The 22,082-nt window shown below is 43.0% G+C and overlaps 1 protein-coding gene across 1 annotated transcript in view; it reads right to left on the reverse strand.

Annotated features, from left to right (window-relative positions):
* Positions 1-22,082, reverse strand: part of LOC137421895 (protein unc-13 homolog A) — a 63,737-nt gene that overhangs the window by 13,467 nt on the left and 28,188 nt on the right. Inside the window, exons 7-12 of the mRNA XM_078769281.1 lie at positions 13,770-13,939; positions 11,903-12,018; positions 5,457-5,620; positions 698-848; positions 494-562; positions 210-299 (exon numbers count right to left, since the gene is read on the reverse strand). Of these exons, the coding sequence (XP_078625407.1) occupies positions 210-299; positions 494-562; positions 698-848; positions 5,457-5,620; positions 11,903-12,018; positions 13,770-13,939 (760 nt within the window). The remainder of the gene's footprint in view (positions 1-209; positions 300-493; positions 563-697; positions 849-5,456; positions 5,621-11,902; positions 12,019-13,769; positions 13,940-22,082) is intronic.

Below are 22,082 nucleotides of genomic sequence, written 5' to 3' on the forward strand. Positions count from 1 at the left end.
GTGATGTGTGCTCAGTGTTAGCCAAGGCCTACGACCCAGGGGATGTTCCAGTTCCAGAACCTGCAGTGTTACACTACACACCTGATGACAAATCGTGACAGCACCAAAACCTGTCAGGTCCACATCATGTGTTGTGTTTATTGATCATGTCATTCATCGCTTCATAAATTTAAAAGTTCATCAAAATAATGCCAGATCTGGACCAAAACCTTCATTCTGAAGAATGTGATGCTGGTGAGCAAGTCAACAGTCGACTTCAGGTCCTGTAGCCGCTCTGGGTTACTTGCTGGGAAATTGTTCTGGAAGAAAGCAAAACAAATACTATGGCTTTTTGATTACATGTGGACCACAAGTCTCTCACCCATTCCAACTTTCAACAACTTGAAAAACCTCGAAGCATGCACATGGCCTAGCAGTCCTCAGGTAGTGATGCGAGCACAAATGTGAATCTTTCAGACGATGTTCCGCATTCCAACTATCTCGATTAACTCACGCGGTACATGGAGAGGTCGATGCGGAGTGAGTTATGTAGCTGGTCCAGCAAGCGAACAAAGCGCTCTTTCTGCAGTTAAATACGCATGAAACCAGGGAGGGGGACATGTAACATTAGGCAAGTTCAAATGCTCAAAATGCAAGAATGGTGCCGAAAAAGAGAAGGTAAAGTATCATTAAATATAGAGAAGCCACTCAAACTCACGCCGAAGTTTGAAGCAGCGAAACGATCAGATGCGGACACATTGGTGGTGGCCGTCGTGTGTGCATAGTAAGCATTGATGTTGGCAAGGAGTGTGCTCATCACAGCTGGCACTCCTGGGCACATGTATTTGGATGATAGGCAGGAAAAGTGCCTGCAGAACACCAATATTGAGCAATCTCTTTATTAGGGATGTTAAATAGAGAGAAAAAGGGCACGTGAGATGCATTGTGCTATTGAGCTACTGTCGAAGAAAATTTCCCTTGGTCCGACCCACCCTCCTCCCAAACCCCCCCTTCCCAAATAGTATCCCTCCTTCCCCCCCCCCCCCCAATAGTAACCACCAAGTGTACAGCCCCGGTAGATTCCTTCGCCAACACGGCAGATGAGGTAGAGCAAGAGCCTCTCCTAAATGAGGGTATTAAGCCTTCATATAAACTATAACGGTATCCAAGTGATCCTGCGCACTCTCCACATCACTCGCTGAATCCCAACAGCACAAGGATCGATGTAGAAATGAGGAGGTAGGAATTTGGAATTTGGTAATGGTCCAAAAGCTAACCGTTTGTGAAAGATACACTACATGACCAAAAGTATGTGGACACCCCTTCTAATTGGTGGATTCGGCTGTTTCAGCGCCACCCATTTCTGACAGGTATATATAATCAAGCACACAGCCATGCAATCAACATAGACAAACATTGGCAGTAGAATGGGCCATACTGAAGAGCTCAGTGACTTTCAATGTGGCACCGTCATAGGATGCCACCTTTCCAACAAGTATGTTGAATCCCACCTTTCCTTTCCCTCGTGGTCCCCCTGTGCTGTCTTTCCCTCGTGGTCCCCCCTGTGCTGTCTATCCCTCGTGGTTGTCAGCTCTTTCACGAGCCTTGATTCAGTATACAAAAAGAAAAAAAAGAAAAAAAGTAAGTTCATCAAATTTCTGCCCTGCTAGAGCTGCCCTGGTCAACTGTAAGTGATGTTATTGTGAAGGGGAAACGTCTAGGAGCAACAACAGCTCAGCCACGAAGCGGTAGACCACACAAGCTCACAGAACGGGACTGCCGAGTGCTGAAACGAGTAGCACGTAAAAATCGTCTGTCCTCGGTTGCAACACTCACTACCAATTTCCAAACTCCCTCTGGTAGCAACGTCAGCACAACAACTGTTCATCGGGAGCTTCATGAAATGGGTTTCCATGGCCGAGCAGCCGCACACAAGCCTAAGATCCCCATGCGCAATGCCAAGCGTCGGCTGGAGTGGTGTAAAGCTCACCGCCATTGGACTCGAGCAGTGGAAACGTGTTCTCTGGAGTAATGAATCATGCATCATCATCTGGCAGTCCGACTGACTAATCTGGGTTTGACGGATGCCAGGAGAACGCTACCTGTCAGAATGCATAGTGCCAACTGTTAAAGTTTGGTGGAGGAGGAATAATAGTCTGGGGCTGTTTTTCATGGTTCAGGCTAGTCCCCTTAGTTCCAGTGAAGGGAAATCTTAACGCTACAGCATACAATGACATTCTAGACGATTGTGTGCTTCCAACTTTGTGGCAACAGTTTGGGGAAGGCCCTTTCCTGTTTCAGCATGACAATGCCCCCGTGCACAAAGCGAGGTCCATACAGAAATGGTTTGTCAAGATCGGTGTGGAAGAACTTGACTGGCCTGCACAGAGCCCTGACCTCAACCCCATCGAACACCTTTGTGATGAATTAGAACACCGACTGCGAGCCAGGCCTAATCGCCCAACATCAGTGCCCGACCTCACTAATGCTCGTGGCTGAATGGAAGCAAATCTCCGCAGCAACGTTCCAACAAATAGTGGAAAGCCTTCCCAGAAGAGTGGAGGCTGTTATAGCAGCAATGGGGGGACCAACTCCATATTAATACCCATGATTTTGGAATGAGATGTTCGATGTTTGGGTGTCCGCATACTTTTGGTCATGTGGTGTACCTTGGATGGGACAGCAGGGATATTGTTCCATATAAAGGGCGGTATACCTTATGACAAAATGTTGCATGACTGGAAACTGCCGGTTACTCCATAATGTGCGAAAGCTTGTTGATAAATTATACGGGCATGGTTTTACCACAAACAGTGCATGAATGACCTGAGGAGTAGAGAAAATAAAACCCAAGGAGTTTGGCAAAATAAGGAAAATATTTCAGACAAGAAAGCTTCTTCAGGAGCCTGAAAGTATACAAAAAAGGAGAATGGAAAACGAGTCCGAATGGAGGTTCGTCTTGGTCTGTGTTGGCAGACAAGTTAAACAATGGGTTTTATTCCCAGAAAGCCGACAAGAGATTGTTAACCACAGATGATGTTTTGAGTGTTTGTCCTTTGTCAGAGCAAAAGAAGGAGAAGTTGGATCCATAGAACAATGCAAGTTGTCAAAATTTCTGTGATCCTCTTTTCCCTTAATGAAGGATGAACACTCAAAATAGGCGGCAGCTATTGGTTGATAAAATCCATTGCTGTCTCGTCTGCTGCTTGACCACACTGTAGGTTGTGGCGATGTCACACTGGCATTTAGCCATAATTTCAATTTATACATGCGTTTCCGCCAGGAAGTGCTCATCCTCCTCGAGCACAATTGGAGAGGCAATATTGAATTTAGCAAGGGGGCACTGGTGCACAATGGGCTACTCATTTCAAAGAAAAATGTGCTTATCAAATTTCCATGATTAAAGTGTGCTGGGCAGCCAACATCCTGCCATGAGAAGTCAACATTTAGCTGGAAAATTCACTCAAAAATAATCTTAAAAAGCTCAAATAGGAAATGGGGAGATGAGGAAGAGGTGGTAGGAGGAATGAAGAGATAAGAGGGAGAGAAGAGGAAAAGGAGAAAATGAGAAAAGGGGGAGCATGGGGTAGGACAGCAGAGGAGCAAGTGGTAGCACTAAGGAGGAGCAAGGGGTAGTACAGAGGAGGAGTCAGGGGTAGGACAGAGGAGGAGCAAGGGGTAGGACAGAGGAGGAGCAAGGGGTAGGAGGCAGAGGATGAGCAAGTGGTAGGACAGAGGAGGAGTAAGGGTTAGGATAGAGGAGGAAGGGTTAGGACAGAAGAGTAAGGGATAGGGCAGAGGAGTAAGGGATAGGGCAGAGGAGTAAGTAGTAGGACAGGAAGAGTAATGGGTAGGACAGAGGAGGAGCAAGTGGTAGGACAAATGAGGAGTGAGGGGTAAGACAGAGGAGGAGTAAGGGGGGTAGGACAAAGGAGGAGTAAGGGGTAGGACAGAGGAGTAAGGGGTAGGACAAAGGAGGAGTAAGGGGTGGGACAGAGGAGGAGTAAGGGGTAGGACAGAGGAGTAAGGGGTAGGACAGAGGAGTAAGGGGTAGGACAGAGGAGTAAGGGGTAGGACAGAGGAGTAAGGGGTAGGACAAAGGAGCAGTAAGGGGTAGGACAGAGGAGGAGTAAGGGGTAGGACAGAGGAGGAGTAAGGGATTGGAGGATGGAAGGGAATGCGGAGGCAGAGATTGGGGTGGGGGGGGGGGGGGGAAGCAGAGATTGGAGGGGGTGGGAGGAGGCACAGATGGGAGGGAGGCGGAGATGAGAGGAGGCAGAGAAAAACATGGGAAGGGCAATGCAAACGAAAAATTAATTTCCCTCATCGTATAACAAAATATTAACTTCCATAATAGGTATTTGAAATATTTAGTACACACTTGGTTATGCAGGTTCCTTGGTGCAAAGTTTTTGGAAATCCCAACTTGCTATAATGAGCTATTAACCCTCGACTTAAAACAAAAAAAAGTTTGTTTGATCAGCAACGGTTTATATTGTCTAATTATTCCAATAGATTCCATGAGATCTACAAATCTGAGTCCGATTAAGCAAGTCGCGTGAACATGCATTCAAGGATTATGTTCCTTTGCGGGAAAAAACGAGTTACAACCGGTTTCAGTGGCACGAATAAACAAAATCAGCACGTGTTATTACCAAATAAAATGAATGAATGAATCATTCTGGCACATGCATTTGATACTTAAAAATAAACGTGGATCACTTTCATTAAAACTGCCTAAAAATAAACAAAAAATTTAAAACCTGCACCCGAAAACAGAGAAAAAAAAAAAAAAAAAAACCACCTTTAGAGGCCATTTTTCCCCGCAAAGCGGGGGTTGGCCTTTTTCGGGAACCGTGGTTGTTGTTGTTTTTTGGTCCCCTTTTTGAAGCAATGTTTTACGGCCGGATGCCCTTCCTGACGCCAACCCTTTTTGCCGCCTTTAACGACAAACAGGGAATTACCAGTGAACTGGTACTCAATTAGCCGACCTCAGAAGGATGACAGGCTGAGTCAACCCCCCTGGCGTTAATTCAGCGATCGACCGGGATTCGAACCCAGGATCCTAGGATCCTAAGCTGGCACCCTAGCCGCTAGCCCAACACCCGAAAACAGAGAAATAAACATTATTGCCTGCGCTCCAAAAAAGGCAACCCACAATGAAAATTAGAAATGATAAACGTTGCCTAATCTCCCCAACGTCGGAAAATCACCAACAGTTTAAAATGAAGAATGTGCCAAAACAAACAAAAGTAAACAAACAAACAAAAACAAAACAAAAGTAAACAGGAAATGACAAAACACAAAAACAATAGATTAAACAAAACAAAAACAAAACAGGAAACAAAAAGTAAACAAAACAAACAAAAACAAAACAAAAACAAACAACAACAAAAAAAGTCGACAAAAGTAAACAGATTACTCAAAAAGCAGAATAAGCAACCCGATACATCATGACGCAAATAAAGAATACATACGTCATGGCCTGGTAGATGGATTCTATCCCGTATCGCATTGCAAACTCATCTCCGATCTCCTGTGCAGTTTCATCAAAATAAACTTTCCAGGCGTCATCACCACGGGCATCTGGGATTCGGACCACACCGTTGTTCTGCACATCAGTTAGGTGATGGAAAAGGTTCTGCAATCGAGGGAGGATGGGGGATTAAAAGAGAAGGAGAGAGAAAGTTTCTCAAAAGGGCGAGTTGTGCAGATCGACTGCCACAAAGCATCTGCGTCCCATGTTTGCCAAACACGAGAGGAACCCGAGGCGAAACCTCATTATCCGCCTCAACCTCCCCGCATCGTCACCACGGGGAGAAGCACAGCCAAGAGGCAACAAAAACGCGACCGACCCTCTTTCGGACATGTCATGCCCCATTAAAAAAAACCCCATCAGGGAAATTTGCCGATCAGCTTCGGTGATCAGTCTTGCTAAGGTCATACGTCAGTTGTATCTGAGGCCGCCAGAAATAACCAATCAAGATCTTGTACCAAGCAGTGAAGCCTGGTGCACGACAAGTGGAATCATATCCTCAAATTTTTCACGTTAAGAAGGCACATGCAATGCGTCATCTCAAAGTTGTAGCAGAATTAGATAGATGCAATGGGACGAAACAGCTAGAGAATCGATAAGCAGGAAGAAGCCTGACCCCAAGATTTCTTTTTTGTGTATATACTAGCAGGAGTACCTGGCGTTGCAGGGGGAGGGGGTTGCTTGAGAGGGAGGGGTGAGGAAGGGGGTGGGGGGAGTGGAAGGGGTAGCGATGCGAGAGGTGAAGGGAGGGGATATACTACATATACATCTTTTTGGGGGGGAGGGGGGCTGTGACAGGGTTCTCCATTTTGGGGAGGGGGGATGAGAAGGAGAAAAAAATTACCCGTGCAAAGAGTGCTTTAAAATCAGTGTTGCACAGGTAAAAAAAAAAGGAAATTGTAACACCCGCTAACCTCAGCATTGCCCAGGTTAAAAAAAGGAAATTGTAACACCCTCTAACCTCAGTGTTGCCAAGGTAAAAAAGGAAATTGTAATACCCGCGAACCTCAGTGTTGCCAAGGTAAAAAAGGAAATTGTAATACCCGCTAACCTCAGTGTTGCCAAGGTAAAAAAGGAAATTGTAACACCCTCTAACCTCAGTATTGCCAAGGTAAAAAAGGAAATTGTAATACCCGCTAACCTCAGTGTTGCCAAGGTAAAAAAGGAAATTGTAACACCCTCTAACCTCAGTATTGCCAAGGTAAAAAAGGAAATTGTAATACCCTCTAACCTCAGTGTTGCACAGGTAAAAAAAAAAGGAAATTGTAACACCCGCTAACCTCAGCATTGCCCAGGTTAAAAAAAGGAAATTGTAACACCCGCTAACCTCAGTGTTGCCAAGGTAAAAAAGGAAATTGTAATACCCGCTAACCTCAGTGTTGCCAAGGTAAAAAAGGAAATTGTAATACCCGCTAACCTCAGTGTTGCCAAGGTAAAAAAGGAAATTGTAACACCCTCTAACCTCAGTATTGCCAAGGTAAAAAAGGAAATTGTAATACCCGCTAACCTCAGTGTTGCCAAGGTAAAAAAGGAAATTGTAACACCCTCTAACCTCAGTGTTGCCAAGGTAAAAAAGGAAATTGTAATACCCTCTAACCTCAGTGTTGCCAAGGTAAAAAAGGAAATTGTAATACCCGCTAACCTCAGTGTTGCCAAGGTAAAAAAGGAAATTGTAATACCCGCTAACCTCAGTGTTGCCAAGGTAAAAAAGGAAATTGTAACACCCTCTAACCTCAGTATTGCCAAGGTAAAAAAGGAAATTGTAATACCCGCTAACCTCAGTGTTGCCAAGGTAAAAAAGGAAATTGTAATACCCTCTAACCTCAGTGTTGCACAGGTAAAAAAAAAAGGAAATTGTAACACCCGCTAACCTCAGCATTGCCCAGGTTAAAAAAAGGAAATTGTAACACCCGCTAACCTCAGTGTTGCCAAGGTAAAAAAGGAAATTGTAATACCCGCTAACCTCAGTGTTGCCAAGGTAAAAAAGGAAATTGTAATACCCGCTAACCTCAGTGTTGCCAAGGTAAAAAAGGAAATTGTAACACCCTCTAACCTCAGTATTGCCAAGGTAAAAAAGGAAATTGTAATACCCGCTAACCTCAGTGTTGCCAAGGTAAAAAAGGAAATTGTAACACCCTCTAACCTCAGTGTTGCCAAGGTAAAAAAGGAAATTGTAATACCCTCTAACCTCAGTGTTGCCAAGGTAAAAAAGGAAATTGTAACACCCTCTAACCTCAGTGTTGCCAAGGTAAAAAAGGAAATTGTAATACCCTCTAACCTCAGTGTTGCCAAGGTAAAAAAGGAAATTGTAATACCCTCTAACCTCAGTGTTGCCAAGGTAAAAAAGGAAATTGTAACACCCTCTAACCTCAGTGTTGCCAAGGTAAAAAAGGAAATTGTAACACCCTCTAACCTCAGTGTTGCCAAGGTAAAAAAGGAAATTGTAACACCCTCTAACCTCAGTGTTGCCAAGGTAAAAAAGGAAATTGTAACACCCTCTAACCTCAGTATTGCCAAGGTAAAAAAGGAAATTGTAACACCCTCTAACCTCAGTGTTGCCAAGGTAAAAAAGGAAATTGTAACACCCTCTAACCTCAGTGTTGCCAAGATAAAAAAGGAAATTGTAACACCCGCTAACCTCAGTGCTGCCAAGGTAAAAAAGGAAATTGTAATACCCGCTAACCTCAGTGTTGCCAAGGTAAAAAAGGAAATTGTAACACCCTCTAACCTCAGTGTTGCCAAGGTAAAAAAGGAAATTGTAACACCCTCTAACCTCAGTGTTGCCAAGGTAAAAAAGGAAATTGTAATACCCTCGAACCTCAGTGTTGCCAAGGTAAAAAAGGAAATTGTACTACCCTCTAACCTCAGTGTTGCCAAGGTAAAAAAGGAAATTGTAACACCCTCTAACCTCAGTGTTGCCAAGGTAAAAAAGGAAATTTGTAACACCCTCTAACCTCAGTATTGCCAAGGTAAAAAAGGAAATTGTAACACCCTCTAACCTCAGTGTTGCCAAGGTAAAAAAGGAAATTGTAATACCCTCTAACCTCAGTGTTGCCAATGTAAAAAAGGAAATTGTACTACCCTCTAACCTCAGTGTTGCCAAGGTAAAAAAGGAAATTGTAACACCCTCTAACCTCAGTGTTGCCAAGGTAAAAAAGGAAATTGTAACACCCTCTAACCTCAGTGTTGCCAAGGTAAAAAAGGAAATTTGTAACACCCTCTAACCTCAGTATTGCCAAGGTAAAAAAGGAAATTGTAACACCCTCTAACCTCAGTGTTGCCAAGGTAAAAAAGGAAATTGTAATACCCTCTAACCTCAGTGTTGCCAAGGTAAAAAAGGAAATTGTACTACCCTCTAACCTCAGTGTTGCCAAGGTAAAAAAGGAAATTGTAACACCCTCTAACCTCAGTGTTGCCAAGGTAAAAAAGGAAATTGTGCTACCCTCTAACCTCAGTGTTGCCAAGGTAAAAAAGGAAATTGTAATACCCTCTAACCTCAGTGTTGCCAAGGTAAAAAAGGAAATTTGTAACACCCTCTAACCTCAGTATTGCCAAGGTAAAAAAGGAAATTGTAACACCCTCTAACCTCAGTGTTGCCAAGGTAAAAAAGGAAATTGTAACACCCTCTAACCTCAGTGTTGCCAAGGTAAAAAAGGAAATTGTAATACCATCGAACCTCAGTGTTGCCAAGGTAAAAAAAGGAAATTGTAACACCCTCTAACCTCAGTGTTGTCAAGGTAAAAAAGGAAATTGTAATACCCTCTAACCTCAGTGTTGCCAAGGTAAAAAAGGAAATTGTAATACCATCGAACCTCAGTGTTGCCAAGGTAAAAAAGGAAATTGTAACACCCTCTAACCTCAGTGTTGCCAAGGTAAAAAAGGAAATTGTAATACCCTCTGCCACCATCACCAGGTGGCGCTACACGGTACACATTTACATAGAGAATTTACGTCCCTCTCCCGGTCCCCCACACCCCCGCATGAGGCCGCGGCCACATAGCCGATGTTACCCCCCAGCCAAAGTTGCATTTGTATTTGTACCACGAGTAAAGTATAAAAGCGTTTATAGCTGGAGTACCCGGCGTTGCTCAAGCGAAAAAGAAACATTAACATATCTGAAATGAGTGAAAATATAATGGAAAAGTAATTACATCCAAATCAGAATCCAGCACAAATGTCAAATCATTTTACCTTTTCATTGAATATCTGCTGTTGAATGTGCCATTCATCACGTTTCTGAGTTAAGTGTGATGCCGAATATAAAGAAGAAGAAGAAGCCTTACAACCAACTTCGTACACTTCCGGAATTGTTTGATATATTTGTGTTCAAATGTCGTGGTTATTTTGCATTTATTTATGCGAATGTGTAGTTGTATATAACTGTCATTAATCAAAAATGCTTAGGCACGACAGAGCGATTTTTTTTTAAATAAAAAAACGAACTTTTTTTTGGCCTAAAACACTCCCAGATGCTCACTGATGAACATCTGAAAGTTTGACGAAGATTCATTCAGCCATCTCTGAGAAAAATAGCGACACACACAGACAGACAGACAAACTAACAGTTCTCTTATATTGTAGATTTAGCCCGTACCCTGCAAAGCAGGAAGACGGGGTTTTGTAATAACTTCTGTGTGTGTGTGTGTGTGTGTGTGTGTGTGTGTGTGTGTGTGTGTGTGTGTGTTGGTGTGTGTGTTGGTGTGTGTGTGTGTGTGTGTGTGTGTTGGTGCGAGTATGTGTGTGTGTGTTGGTGCGAGTATGTGTGCGAGTGTGTGTGTGTGTGTGTGTGTGTGTGTGTTGGTGTGTGTGTGTGTTGGTGTGTGTGTGTGTGTGTGTGTGTGTGTGTTGGTGTGTGTGTGTGTGTGTGTGTTGGTGTGTGTGTGTGTGTTGGTGTATGTGTGTGTGTTGGTGCGAGTATGTGTGCGAGTGTGTGTGTGTGTGTGTGTGTGTGTGTGTGTGTGTGTGTGTGTGTGTGTCCAGGCCATAACTTTATTTTAACTATTTGAGCTACTGTCATAACTTTTTCACCAAAGCTTTATGCTTTATGATGATGGCAGATTAATAATTTTGTCAAAATGCCAACGGCCAGTGTCACAAAAATCATCAATTTTCATCCAATTGACCTGAAATTTAAATTTATCATTTGAGTTTTGTCATCAAATTTTCAACAAAGCTTTATTTTGAGAATATGGAGAAGATGACTTCTATAATTTGGTCAAAAGGTATCTCATAAAATCTCATAAAATCATCAATTTTCATCCATTTTAACCTGAAATTTAAAGAATTTGCATATTGGGTCACTGAATTGGTTCACTCAAAAGTTAGAAGCCGATTGTTATTTTGGATCAAAAGGGCAAAGGTCAAGGTTGAGTAAAATCGCCAATTTTCACCCGATTTACCTGGAATTTAAAGAATTTGCATATTTGGTCACTGAATTGGTTCACCAATCAAAATATACAAGCCAAATGTTTTTTTTAGACAAAAGATCAATGTTGCGTAAAATCACAAATTTTCACCCGATTGACCTGAAATTTAAAGAATTTGCATATCGGGTCACTGAATTGGTTCACCAATCAAAATATACAAGCCAAATGTTTTTTTTAGACAAAAGATCAATGTTGCGTAAAATCACAAATTTGCACCCGATTGACCTGAAATTTAAAGAATTTGCATATCGGGTCACTGAATTGGTTCACTCAAAAGTTAGAAACTGATTATTATTTTGGATCAAAAGGGCAAAGGTCAAGGTTGAGTAAAATCGCCAATTTTCACCCGATTTACCTGGAATTTAAAGAATTTGCATATCGGGTCACTGAATTGGTTCACTCAAAAGTTAGAAACTGATTATTATTTTGGATCAAAAGGGCAAAGGTCAAGGTTGAGTAAAATCGCCAATTTTCACCCGATTTACCTGGAATTTAAAGAATTTGCATATTGGGTCACTGAATTGGTTCACCAATCAAAATATACAAGCCAAATGTTTTTTTTAGACAAAAGATCAATGTTGCGTAAAATCACAAATTTTCACCCGACTGACCTGAAATTTAAAGAATTTGCATATCGGGTCACTGAATTGGTTCACTAATCAAAGGCGAGGAGCTGATTATTTAAAAAAATCTAAAACTCAAATGTCAAGGCTGCATGAAATCATCAACTTACATTTTGTATTTTTCATTATTTGTTTACTGTTTTCTGTTTTTACTGAAACTGGTTTCCTTATTTTATGCATAAGGCAAAAGAATACGTCATCTGAATACAAACAGACGCGGACAGGCTTTGCATTTTCAGATGCTTTCTAGTTTTATTTGTAGTCGTTCATGTATGATGGATTGCCGGCACAAAAAAAACAATTCCAAAGATTGTATTTCGTGTTCATAACCTGAATACCTCATGCAGGCAGGTGTACTGAACGTGGTACGGGGCAACCTTCTCCTCTCCTTTGATCTCCACACTAATACGGAGTCTGATTGCCCCAGACACGGCAGATTTGTCTGTTCTCTTCTCTGTGGTGGGTGGTGGAGAGGCACAGTGGCAGGCTTACATGTAAGTGTTCAACAGGTGAGAATAAACAACCTTTTCAAATGTCCAAAGAGATCAGTTGGGCTGGACAAGCTCTGGACAGAACAGGTTACACATGGACCTCCAACCAACATCCTTGTATATTGCAAGTGTGCACAGTAATGCCAAACCCTGTCTATATTTTTGCATACCTGGTACTCAACACCCACCTCAATTTTTTTGCCTTATTGGGAAATATTATTAAAAAGGATGGGAGGACAGCCTAAACTAGAGGTATGCATCTAGAGGAGGACTCTGAGCTAAACTCGAGGAGGACTCTGAGCAGTCCAGACTGGGTTTGAATGTCACTCAGTCGTTCACGTTACTAATATGCCTTTACACAATGTTCATTGGAAGATGGATGATGGCAAAATGCAGGATCATCTTCTCCAATGAGTCAAATTCCATCGGTGAAAATCTCATCAGTACCTGCGGGAGCTCTTTTAGGCTCCTAAATATCCAAGTGAAATTTTTAGGCTAAATGTCTGTGCAGTAAAAGGGGAAATTGAAGGATGTTCATCATTATGGCTGAAGCCACTCTTGCAAATAAAATATCGTAATCAGAGCACAATGAATAAAATAGACATTACACAAACTTTGGCAGATCTCTCTCCAAAGAAGCAACACACCCCAAGCGGCAGCGTGCGAGCACATTGATCTGTCGAGATAAATAAAAAGGAATAAAAATGCAACATTGTGGACAAAATGAGAAGTGCTCTTTAGATCGAAGATCAAAGTACCTGGTATTGCTTGTCCCAATAACACACGTGCAACTTGCGTACAAAATAATTGATGTTTCTGTCTTGAGGCATCACCAGCAACACAAAAATCAGCGTTAAAGTTCAAGGCATTGGCCTAGGCCTGTATGCTTGTGCCTCCACATTGCACGATGGATACGTTACCCAATGGTGAACACGTCATCAGCGATGTCAGATGGCATCGACGAATCGGGGGATTCAACCAATATTCCGGCTCCAGGAACTCCTTTGGGGCAGACGCCATCTTCTCTGCACTGAGAGGCATATCATCTTCTATAGCTAAGGATACCTGTTCCAGAATAGTCTTGATTAACAGTTTTTGTTAATTGTTGGTGCTAATCTGTTGATGCAATGCATTTGCTCGTCTCGTTGAGCGAGTACCTTTACGTTGGGTTCGTGTGTCCTCGAGTAGGCACATGAGCCACATGCTCTTGTGGGCTTTGTTGAAGTCTGTTTCTGTTTTTTCTCCATTTCCGCTTTTCCTGCTCGTTACCTCGATCACCAAAAGCGGATTATGTTTTCACCCCTGGTTGTCTGTCTGTGAAGAGGACATCTCAAAAAGCTTTGGTCGGGTTCGGACGAAATTTGGTGGAGATGTTGAGTGTGTGACAAGGAAGAATGATTAGATTTTGGTGAAAATCCGGATCCAGATACTAGCATATCTCAACAAGCTGATTCGATTTTGGTTTAGGCCCAGATGCAGATCCTGCCTATCAATGGGATAAAAAACGTAATCTGTTCAACCTGGCAGACGTACCTGCTCCACCAAGTGAGTACCATTCTATTGTTCATTCCTCCGATTGTTGACCAGCTGCCAGTGAGTGCGGTGCCTTCCCCTTCCACTCCTTGTCCCCTTGCACTTTTATGAGCCTCGACTTCAGATAAAAAGGGGGAAAAATATATAAAAACAGAAAATATAACAGAAAATGCAGACGCACCCAGGTTGTACCAGACGTCCATTTCTCCACTGAGCGTCCGCACTTCAATGATCGTCTGCCCCAGGAAGTCATCCGATTCGCGTTTCAGCCGCTGCTTCACACGTGACTTTATGTCGTCATCTTCATCCCAGACGCGCACTTTGATGCGATCCGAGGAGTTGTGGCATTCACTGTTAAAAAAAAAGTCATAAAGTAAGGTACAAATAAAGTTAATGCAGAATTGACCTTTTGAAAAGTAAAAGACAGGAACTTCAGCCTAATCAACAGACTACACATTCCAGAATTAAAAAGACCCATCAAAAAGGTGGTTATTAAGTGGTGTCCAATGTTTTTCCTGAATTTGTGCAAAAGCAGTTTCCTTGAACCTGAATATTTATTTCAAAATAATATCCAATACCACTACAGGTTGGATGTTTACCTTTCGAAAACGCATTCAGAAACAATTAAACAACTCCAAAGTTATCATATTTAAAGTACAGCGGAGCTTTGGAACCTTAAATTGGTGGAAAAAAAACTGGACAAAAAAAATAAATAAATAAAAAACTGGTGGAAGGGCATCGTTGGTTGGCAGGGGAGCCAGAGGTGCGCACACTCGCCTCTGAGCTCTCTGGCCAAGGTTCAAATCCTTATCCGGCTATAAATTGTTTAAAAGTTGAAGGAAATCTACAGACAAAAGGAAAACGTGTCCGCAGGAGTGTGCGGTGTCCACAAGGAATACATCTCGTATCCATTGCAGTTTAGCCACGCATTTCTCATAGAGAGCAAGCACAAGCAGTACGAACGCTCGGATACCCGTAAATATGATGCGAGTGCTTAAAAACAAAAAGTATTTCGATGACAAGTTACTGAAATTAAAATAGTGAAATTAACAAAAATCTACTTGCCTTAGAATGGTAAAAAATTTTTTTCTGCGGCACAATAAATTTTGAAAGAAACCATAGTGTGAAATCAGAATTGCGAAAAGAGCACAACAAAATCAAAGGGAGCCAAATGTTGTGTAATGGTATGTTGTCCAAGTGTCCCGCCATTTTGTTTCTCAACCCTGCTGTTGCTGCGCTCCCCCCTCTCTTTCTACTGTTCCTTTTGTTCTGTTATGTCCTGATCCATTTGTGGCGTTCCAGCTGACTATCTCCTCCAAAAGCCTTCACATTGTATAAAATAAAATAAATAAATGAATAAATAAATAAATAAATAAAATAAACACATAAAATAAATAAATAAATAAATAAAATAAACATAAAACAAACAAATAAATAAATAAATAAACAAGAAGACGTCATGCGGAGCATGATACTTGCAAAATCCACCCCCACCCCCAAGAAAAAAAAATTCCATTGATACAGCAAATTGTCCATTTCAACAAGATTAAAATTGACAATCTTGATCAAAGCTCGGGTGAACAGGAAGAAATGTGACGATTTTGGAAGGTTGACCTTGAGTTGACCTTTGACCTTTTGACCTCAAAAATAGTTTCCCTATTTAGTGACTCAATGTGCAAATGCTGTTCAATTTTCAAGTCAATCAAATGAAAACTGGTGATTTCAGAAATTCGGACTATGTTGACCTTTTGGCCTATGTTGACCTTTTGGCCTATGTTGATCTCAAAAATACTTGGTGGTTGAATTCAGTGACCAGATATGCAAGTCCTCTTCAAATTTCAAGTCAATCGGATGAAAATTGAGGATTTTAGAAATGTGGCCTATGTTGACCTTTTGGCCTATGTTGACCTCAAATATACTTGGTGGTTGAATTCAGTGACCAGACATGCAAGTCCTCTTCAAATTTCAAGTCAATCGGATGAAAATAGAGGATTTTAGAAATTTGGCAAAGTTGGTGACCTTTGGCCTATGTTCACCTTTTGACCTTTTGACCCCAAAAACAATAGGCGTCTCAATTGGGACGACCTATACAACTTGGTAAAGTTTCGTGACGATCGGTTTAGAATTGTAACCTGTAGACCGGTGAGAAACAAACAGACAAACAGACAGACAGACAGACAGAGACAGACAGACAGAAGCACAAACGCAACCGACCAATATACTTGAAAAATCTTCGATTTTGCAAGTAATAACTGTGATGATGGAAGATAAAAGAAAAACCCGATACATCGAGAAGCCAAACTGAAGAGGCTGCTGCACAAAATGAATTCGCCATTCAATGTGCCACTTTCACTGCAGCACTCGTGACGTGCGGCACGATGCCAGGCAACCCACGGCACCCCCTGGCAGCTGTCCCCACCACAGCAGCAAAAGGGAAATTTAATGGACCGTCAGGGTATTGCTCGCCATCTGTGCCAAATGACTGAGCCATTCCCCATGGTGCTACAACAGCTTGTTGGACATGGATAATACCCTCGGGATTTGCATCCAAATCATTGCCAATCTTCCCGATACCGCTCCGACACGTTCGGGAGGAAACTTTGTGACAAAACTTGTGTGCTCCCGGTCCAAGAAACGAAGTGAAAATATGGTGACAATTCTCCGAGGCCCCGATTCCGGGAACCCTGTCAACGTCAGGAAATCCTTCGCAGCACACGCCCTTATTTGGACGAAGCTCCATTACTTACACGATCCCATTGTTAGCAAATGGATAACATGGAGCAGCTTTCACCTCACAAATAAGGGACTCGTATGGACGAAGGTGTGAAAGGCAGAATTTGTGAGAAACCTCCGAAAACCCCGAAATTAACTACCCCCACCTCCACCCCCCCCCCCCCCACCCCCATGACTCCCCTTCAGCATTACCTTTTTTCCTCCGATGTTAAAACTTTGGGGCAGGACAGTTACCACTGCTTGAAAATTTGAATTGTTTGTGGTTTGAATAATAAAACAACACCATCTCGCGTTTTCCTTATCAGAATGTGCAGCAGTCTTAGACAACCATAGAGTTCTTAGATTATGATACTGATACTACTACTGATACTACTACTACTACTACTACTACGAGTAATACTACGACTACTACTACTACTACGAGTAATACTACTACGACTGATACTACTGTGGCGACTACTGATACTACTACTACTACGAGTAATACTACTACTACTGATACTACTACTACTACGACGAGTAATACTACTACTACTACTGATAGTACTACTAATACTACTACTACAACTACGACTATGAGTAATACTACTACTACTACTGATACTACTACTATTGATAATACTACGACTGATACTACTACTACTACAACTGATACTACTACTACTGATACTACTACTATTGATAATACTACGACTGATACTACAACTACTGATACTACTACTACTGATACTACTACAACTGATACTACTACTACTACAACTGATACTACTACTACTACAACTGATACTACTACTACTACTACTACTACAACAACTGATACTACTACTACTGATACTACTACGACTACGACGACTACGAGTAATACTACTACTACTACTACTGATACTACTACTATTGATAATACTACGACTGATACTACTACTACTACTATTGATACTACTACTACTACAACTGATACTACTACTACTACAACTGATACTACTACTACTACAACTGATACTACTACTACTACAACTGATACTACTACTACTACAACTGATACTACTACTACTACTACAACAACAACTGATACTACTACTACTGATACTACTACTACTGATACTACTACTACTACTACTACTACTACTACTACTACTACTACTACTACTACTACTACGAGTAATACTACTACGAGTAATACTACTACGAGTAATACTACTACTACTACTACGACTACGACGACGACGTTCCAATTATTCCAAGTTGGTGGGGTCGGCCAGAAAGTTTTGGTCGAAGTTTTCATGAACTGGCTGGTTGTTGCCAGACGTTCGACTGAAGGTGATATGGCAGGAATTTGTAATTTGGCCGAGGGCGTTGGAGATAACTCATCTCCTCTGGACGAAAGGCGCCATGTGATCTTTGGCGTCAAACTAAAGCAACCAGATGGGACACCCATCAAATGGGACACAAAGAGAGGGACGGCACCCTTTGTGGCGGAATGTCCTGCCTGCGCAGAAGCAAATATGAAATTTCATAGTCGGGCTGGTAAGCTCAAAGGTAAGTGCACTACCTCCACACCATGCTGTCAGACCCCACTGGGTTCTTAGAAACCATTCGTCAAACAAGCTTGTTCTGAAACTCGTGCAAGCTTTAGAGCATGTCAGGATGGGAGAAAGCAATTTATGTGATAGAAGACGGTGCCAGGTAAAGGATGAAGGATGAAGGATGAAAGGTCGCAGGTTCCAAAAAAATCTTTACTGCACTCGCTTAGCTCTGATCGCATCCGTCACCCCCAATTCCACCACCTGTACTGCAATACGTATACATGTTCTCATCCTAATGTTGCATTTTTCGCCTTATTTTGTGTCTACTGACCCTTTGCCCTCTAAGTTCTGCTCTTCCATGAAAACCGCAACACGTGGATTTAAAAAATCTGCCCTTCATGAAGAAGATATTTTTCAAGAAATAAATGGCCTGCATCGATCCCAGTCGATGTTATCCACCGGGACGAAGCGTGGCAATACCGAAATATACAGCAGACAATTCAAGTGCAAGTTGCATCTACAAATCGCAAAGTGAGATAAATGATCTCACCTACTGTATATGCACCTGAGCCGATAGTCTACATCTATGAACAAACCCTGCAGGTAAACATCGAGGTATGCCAAGGTATGCCAAGCACCGTGGGAGGCAAGGAGGAGCTGACGTTTCAGGTGTTACCTCTTCGTCAGCGCAAAAGAGAGCAAAGGGTTAACAACACACAAGAGATCAGCTTCTCCTTCTCCTTGCTTCCCAAGGTATTTAGCATTCCTGAATCAAATTGATGCTGGAACATGAAATGACGGTGCTTTGGGAAAACCGAGCCATATATTGGGCTCTCTCCTCAGTGGGGAGAGGGGCAGAGCTTGGCTTGCCACAGTTGTTGAAGGTGGATCCCAGTTAACATGAAACATTTCCATGACATTTCAAAAGGTTTTCTTTTGTATACATAGTCAAGGCTCATGGAAGAGCTAGAACACAGAACGGATCAGGCCGCAACATAACAAAAGGAACAGTAGGAGGAGCTGTCTTGAAGCTGGAGGGAACAATGAGATTAGAGTGTGGAAGTGGGTTCTACAGATGTGGGGGAAACAAGAGGAACAAGTGTTACGCCTAGGTCCCCCGTCGGGGAAGTGATGTGAGTTGACAAAGTGGAAGACGCAGAAAACATGCTATGATATGATATGATATTTCCCTCACAAGGTTCAGACATACATGGAGGCGGCCATCTTGGATTTTGACGTGGCGACCCAATTTTCAATAGCGTTCTTCCTTGTGCCTAGATACACCCACACACCAGATTAAAAGTTGGTACTTCGCTTATTAGTCCCCTACCGGTGTACACCGGAGGGGACTATAGGTTTGCACGCCGTCCCTCCGTCCGTCAGTCAGTCCGTCTGTCAGACTATAGGTTTGCACGCCGTCCCTCCGTCCGTCAGTCAGTCCGTCTGTCAGTCAGTCCGTCCGTCCGTCAGTCCGTCAGTCAGTCCTTCAGTCAGTCCGTCCGTCAGTCCTTCAGTCAGTCCGTCCGTCAGTCAGTCCGTCAGTCCGTCAGTCCGTCAGTCCAAGAACAGTTTTCCGGACTTTTTTTTTCTAAACGCTTAAAGCTAATGATTTCAAACTTGGCACATGGTTTCTTCATGATAAGTTACAGGTCAAGTTCAAACTTCATGACGTTTCGATCATTTTTGACAAAGTTATGGCACTTTGAACTTTGGGAATTCTGATAATTCTGATGATCCTTAACTCAGTGCCATTTTAAGTTTTAATTTCCTTTAAAAAAGATTTTCTCTGCAATAATTGGACCGATTGAGATCAAATTTTCACCATAGGGGGGACTCGGTCTGTAGAATACTTGAATGGTAATTATGACGTCACATGTCACGTGGTTCGGCCGCCATATTGTTTTTCGTGAAAACACGAAAAGCCCTTTTTCTCTGCAACGGCTGAACAGATCGAGGCCAAACTTTGCAGGCAGAATCGCATACCCATGACGAACAAAAACGTCAGTGAGCATGATGTCATGCGTCACATGGTTTCAAAGTTATGACGTTTTTAAGCATGAACATTTAAAACCGAGCCCCTCCCTCATTTTTGATCCAATCGAGGGGAAACTTCACAGATCTGTTCAGCATGTCAATCTACTAAAATGTCATTTTTGGCAGATATGGTTTGGCAGATATCGTTAATTAAACGAAAATATTTTAAAAATGGATATCTCTTGTTTATTCTGGAGTTCTCCTCAAGCCGCACCGGCTCCCCCTTTCGCGCCTTCAGCCTCGTCTGCGAACGTCAACAGCGCGACACAGCGCGCGCTTTCTGGAGGGGCGGAGCCAAGCCGAGCAACATAAATATATATATACATCGATCATTGATCGTGAACCGGAAAATATAATAAATTACTGATATTTAGCGACTCGAAAGGTTCTTTATCAACAACTTATTTTCTCTTGCTTCTGCTGACCTGTCTGCAAGGTGTATAAATCGATGTCCCGAGTGCGAATCACAGGTGAGCCCATCCTGAGGTAATTAGCGATTGGGAACGATTCAGAACCTGTGGGTGAATAACCCTTGGTAATTTCCCCAACAGTTTTCTGGACGACAGACTGCCGGTAGGGGACATGTATTGCAGCGCAATACTCAGAATGCTTGTTTTTCAAGATATGTCGCTCACAAGGTTCAGACATATATGGTGGTGGCCATCTTGGATTTTGACGTGGCAACCCAATTTTCAACAGGGTTCTTCCTTGTGCCTAGATACACCCACACACCAGATTAGAAGTTGGTACTTCGCTTATTTTTCAAGATATTCCGCTCACAAGGTTCAGACATACATAGCATCAGACATACATGGCGGCGGCCATCTTGGATTTTGACGTGGGTTGCACCCACACACCAAATTCGAATGCGGTCCTTCGCTTACGCACGCACGTGCGCACGCACACCTGCACGCACGGACGGACGGATGGACGGACAGACGGACACACGGACGGAGGGGAAAACCATAGTCCCCCTTTCGCTCTGCGGTGTGACGGGGGACAACAAGCATTCTGAGTATTGCACTGCAATACATGTCCCCTACCGGCAGTGTGAATTATATAATTACCAACTCACGGTCTGAGGTAACTCGGTTAAAAATTATCCGATTTGCACCAAATAAAGTTCATGAATGAATCGCACAGACCCCTACTTCTCACTAAAAGTGGAAACAGAATGTAAATCGGAGTTAAAGGCCCTATCTCATTGGCTGAGACGTCGCCGCAACTGCCGCGACTGCAACTCGGGCGACTCGGGAGACCAAAAAATGGCTTGCGCTCTCACCAAGGCGACGTCTACGCCAGGGCGATGATATTCATCACTACTCCTTTCGCTACATTTTTTACATATTTTTGCATGTATTTATTTTAATGCAATTAAATATAAATTCAATGCAATTTAAATATACACTCACATGTAGGTAGGGGCTTCTTGGTTTCAACCGCTGCTTTCTTGTATTGGTTATCTTTGTATCTTGCATACGATTTATCGTAAAATTCCGGATGATCCTCCCAGAAGTCAGCCATTGCCTCTTGATGCCCCTCTTTCCAATCATATTGTTTTCTAGTCGGATCGCCGCTGGAACCATGTTCCTCATCTTCTCTAGCATCAACTGCTGCCTCAGCATCCACAAACTGCGCTGAAGCTGCTACAACTGCTTCATCCTCCTTCTTCTTGCCCTTCCGGCCCCCACTGCCCTTGGGTGGCATGGTGGAAGGACAGTACTACTCTGGAGTTGGAGCTGTCCCCTGGCAAGACAAAATGGTGGGGCCTCTTCCAAGGCAGTACAAGGAGCAGCAGCAGTAGCAGGAACAAGTACCAAATGATGAAGACCTTGACCGGATCCTGTACCTGACTTGGCCCAGGAGTGAAGGCGTCTCGATGATGCCAGCACGTGCTCAGTCACGTGGTCTCTAAAGTGGGTCAAGCAGCGTCAAGCAGCGTCGCGGAGACGTCGCCGCAACGTCTCCTCAGTCTCCAGCAGGTCGCGGAGACGTCTCCCCAGTCGCGGACAAAATTAGTCTCCGCGACGTCGCCGAAAAATCGAACATGTTTGAATTTCCCACGACTTCCCGGAGACCCGGCTAGTCTCCAGGAGACGTCGCGGAGACGTCTCCGCAATCAGCGGAGACTCGAGTCGCCACCAGGTCGCCACCTAGTCTCCAGGCCAATGAGATAGGCCCTTAAAATAAGCCCGCAAGGTCAC

Source organism: Myxine glutinosa, unplaced genomic scaffold, assembly GCF_964187855.1.
Source record: "Myxine glutinosa unplaced genomic scaffold, kmMyxGlut1.1 SCAFFOLD_1926, whole genome shotgun sequence".
In the NCBI taxonomy this organism is placed as follows: Eukaryota; Metazoa; Chordata; class Myxini; order Myxiniformes; family Myxinidae; genus Myxine; species Myxine glutinosa.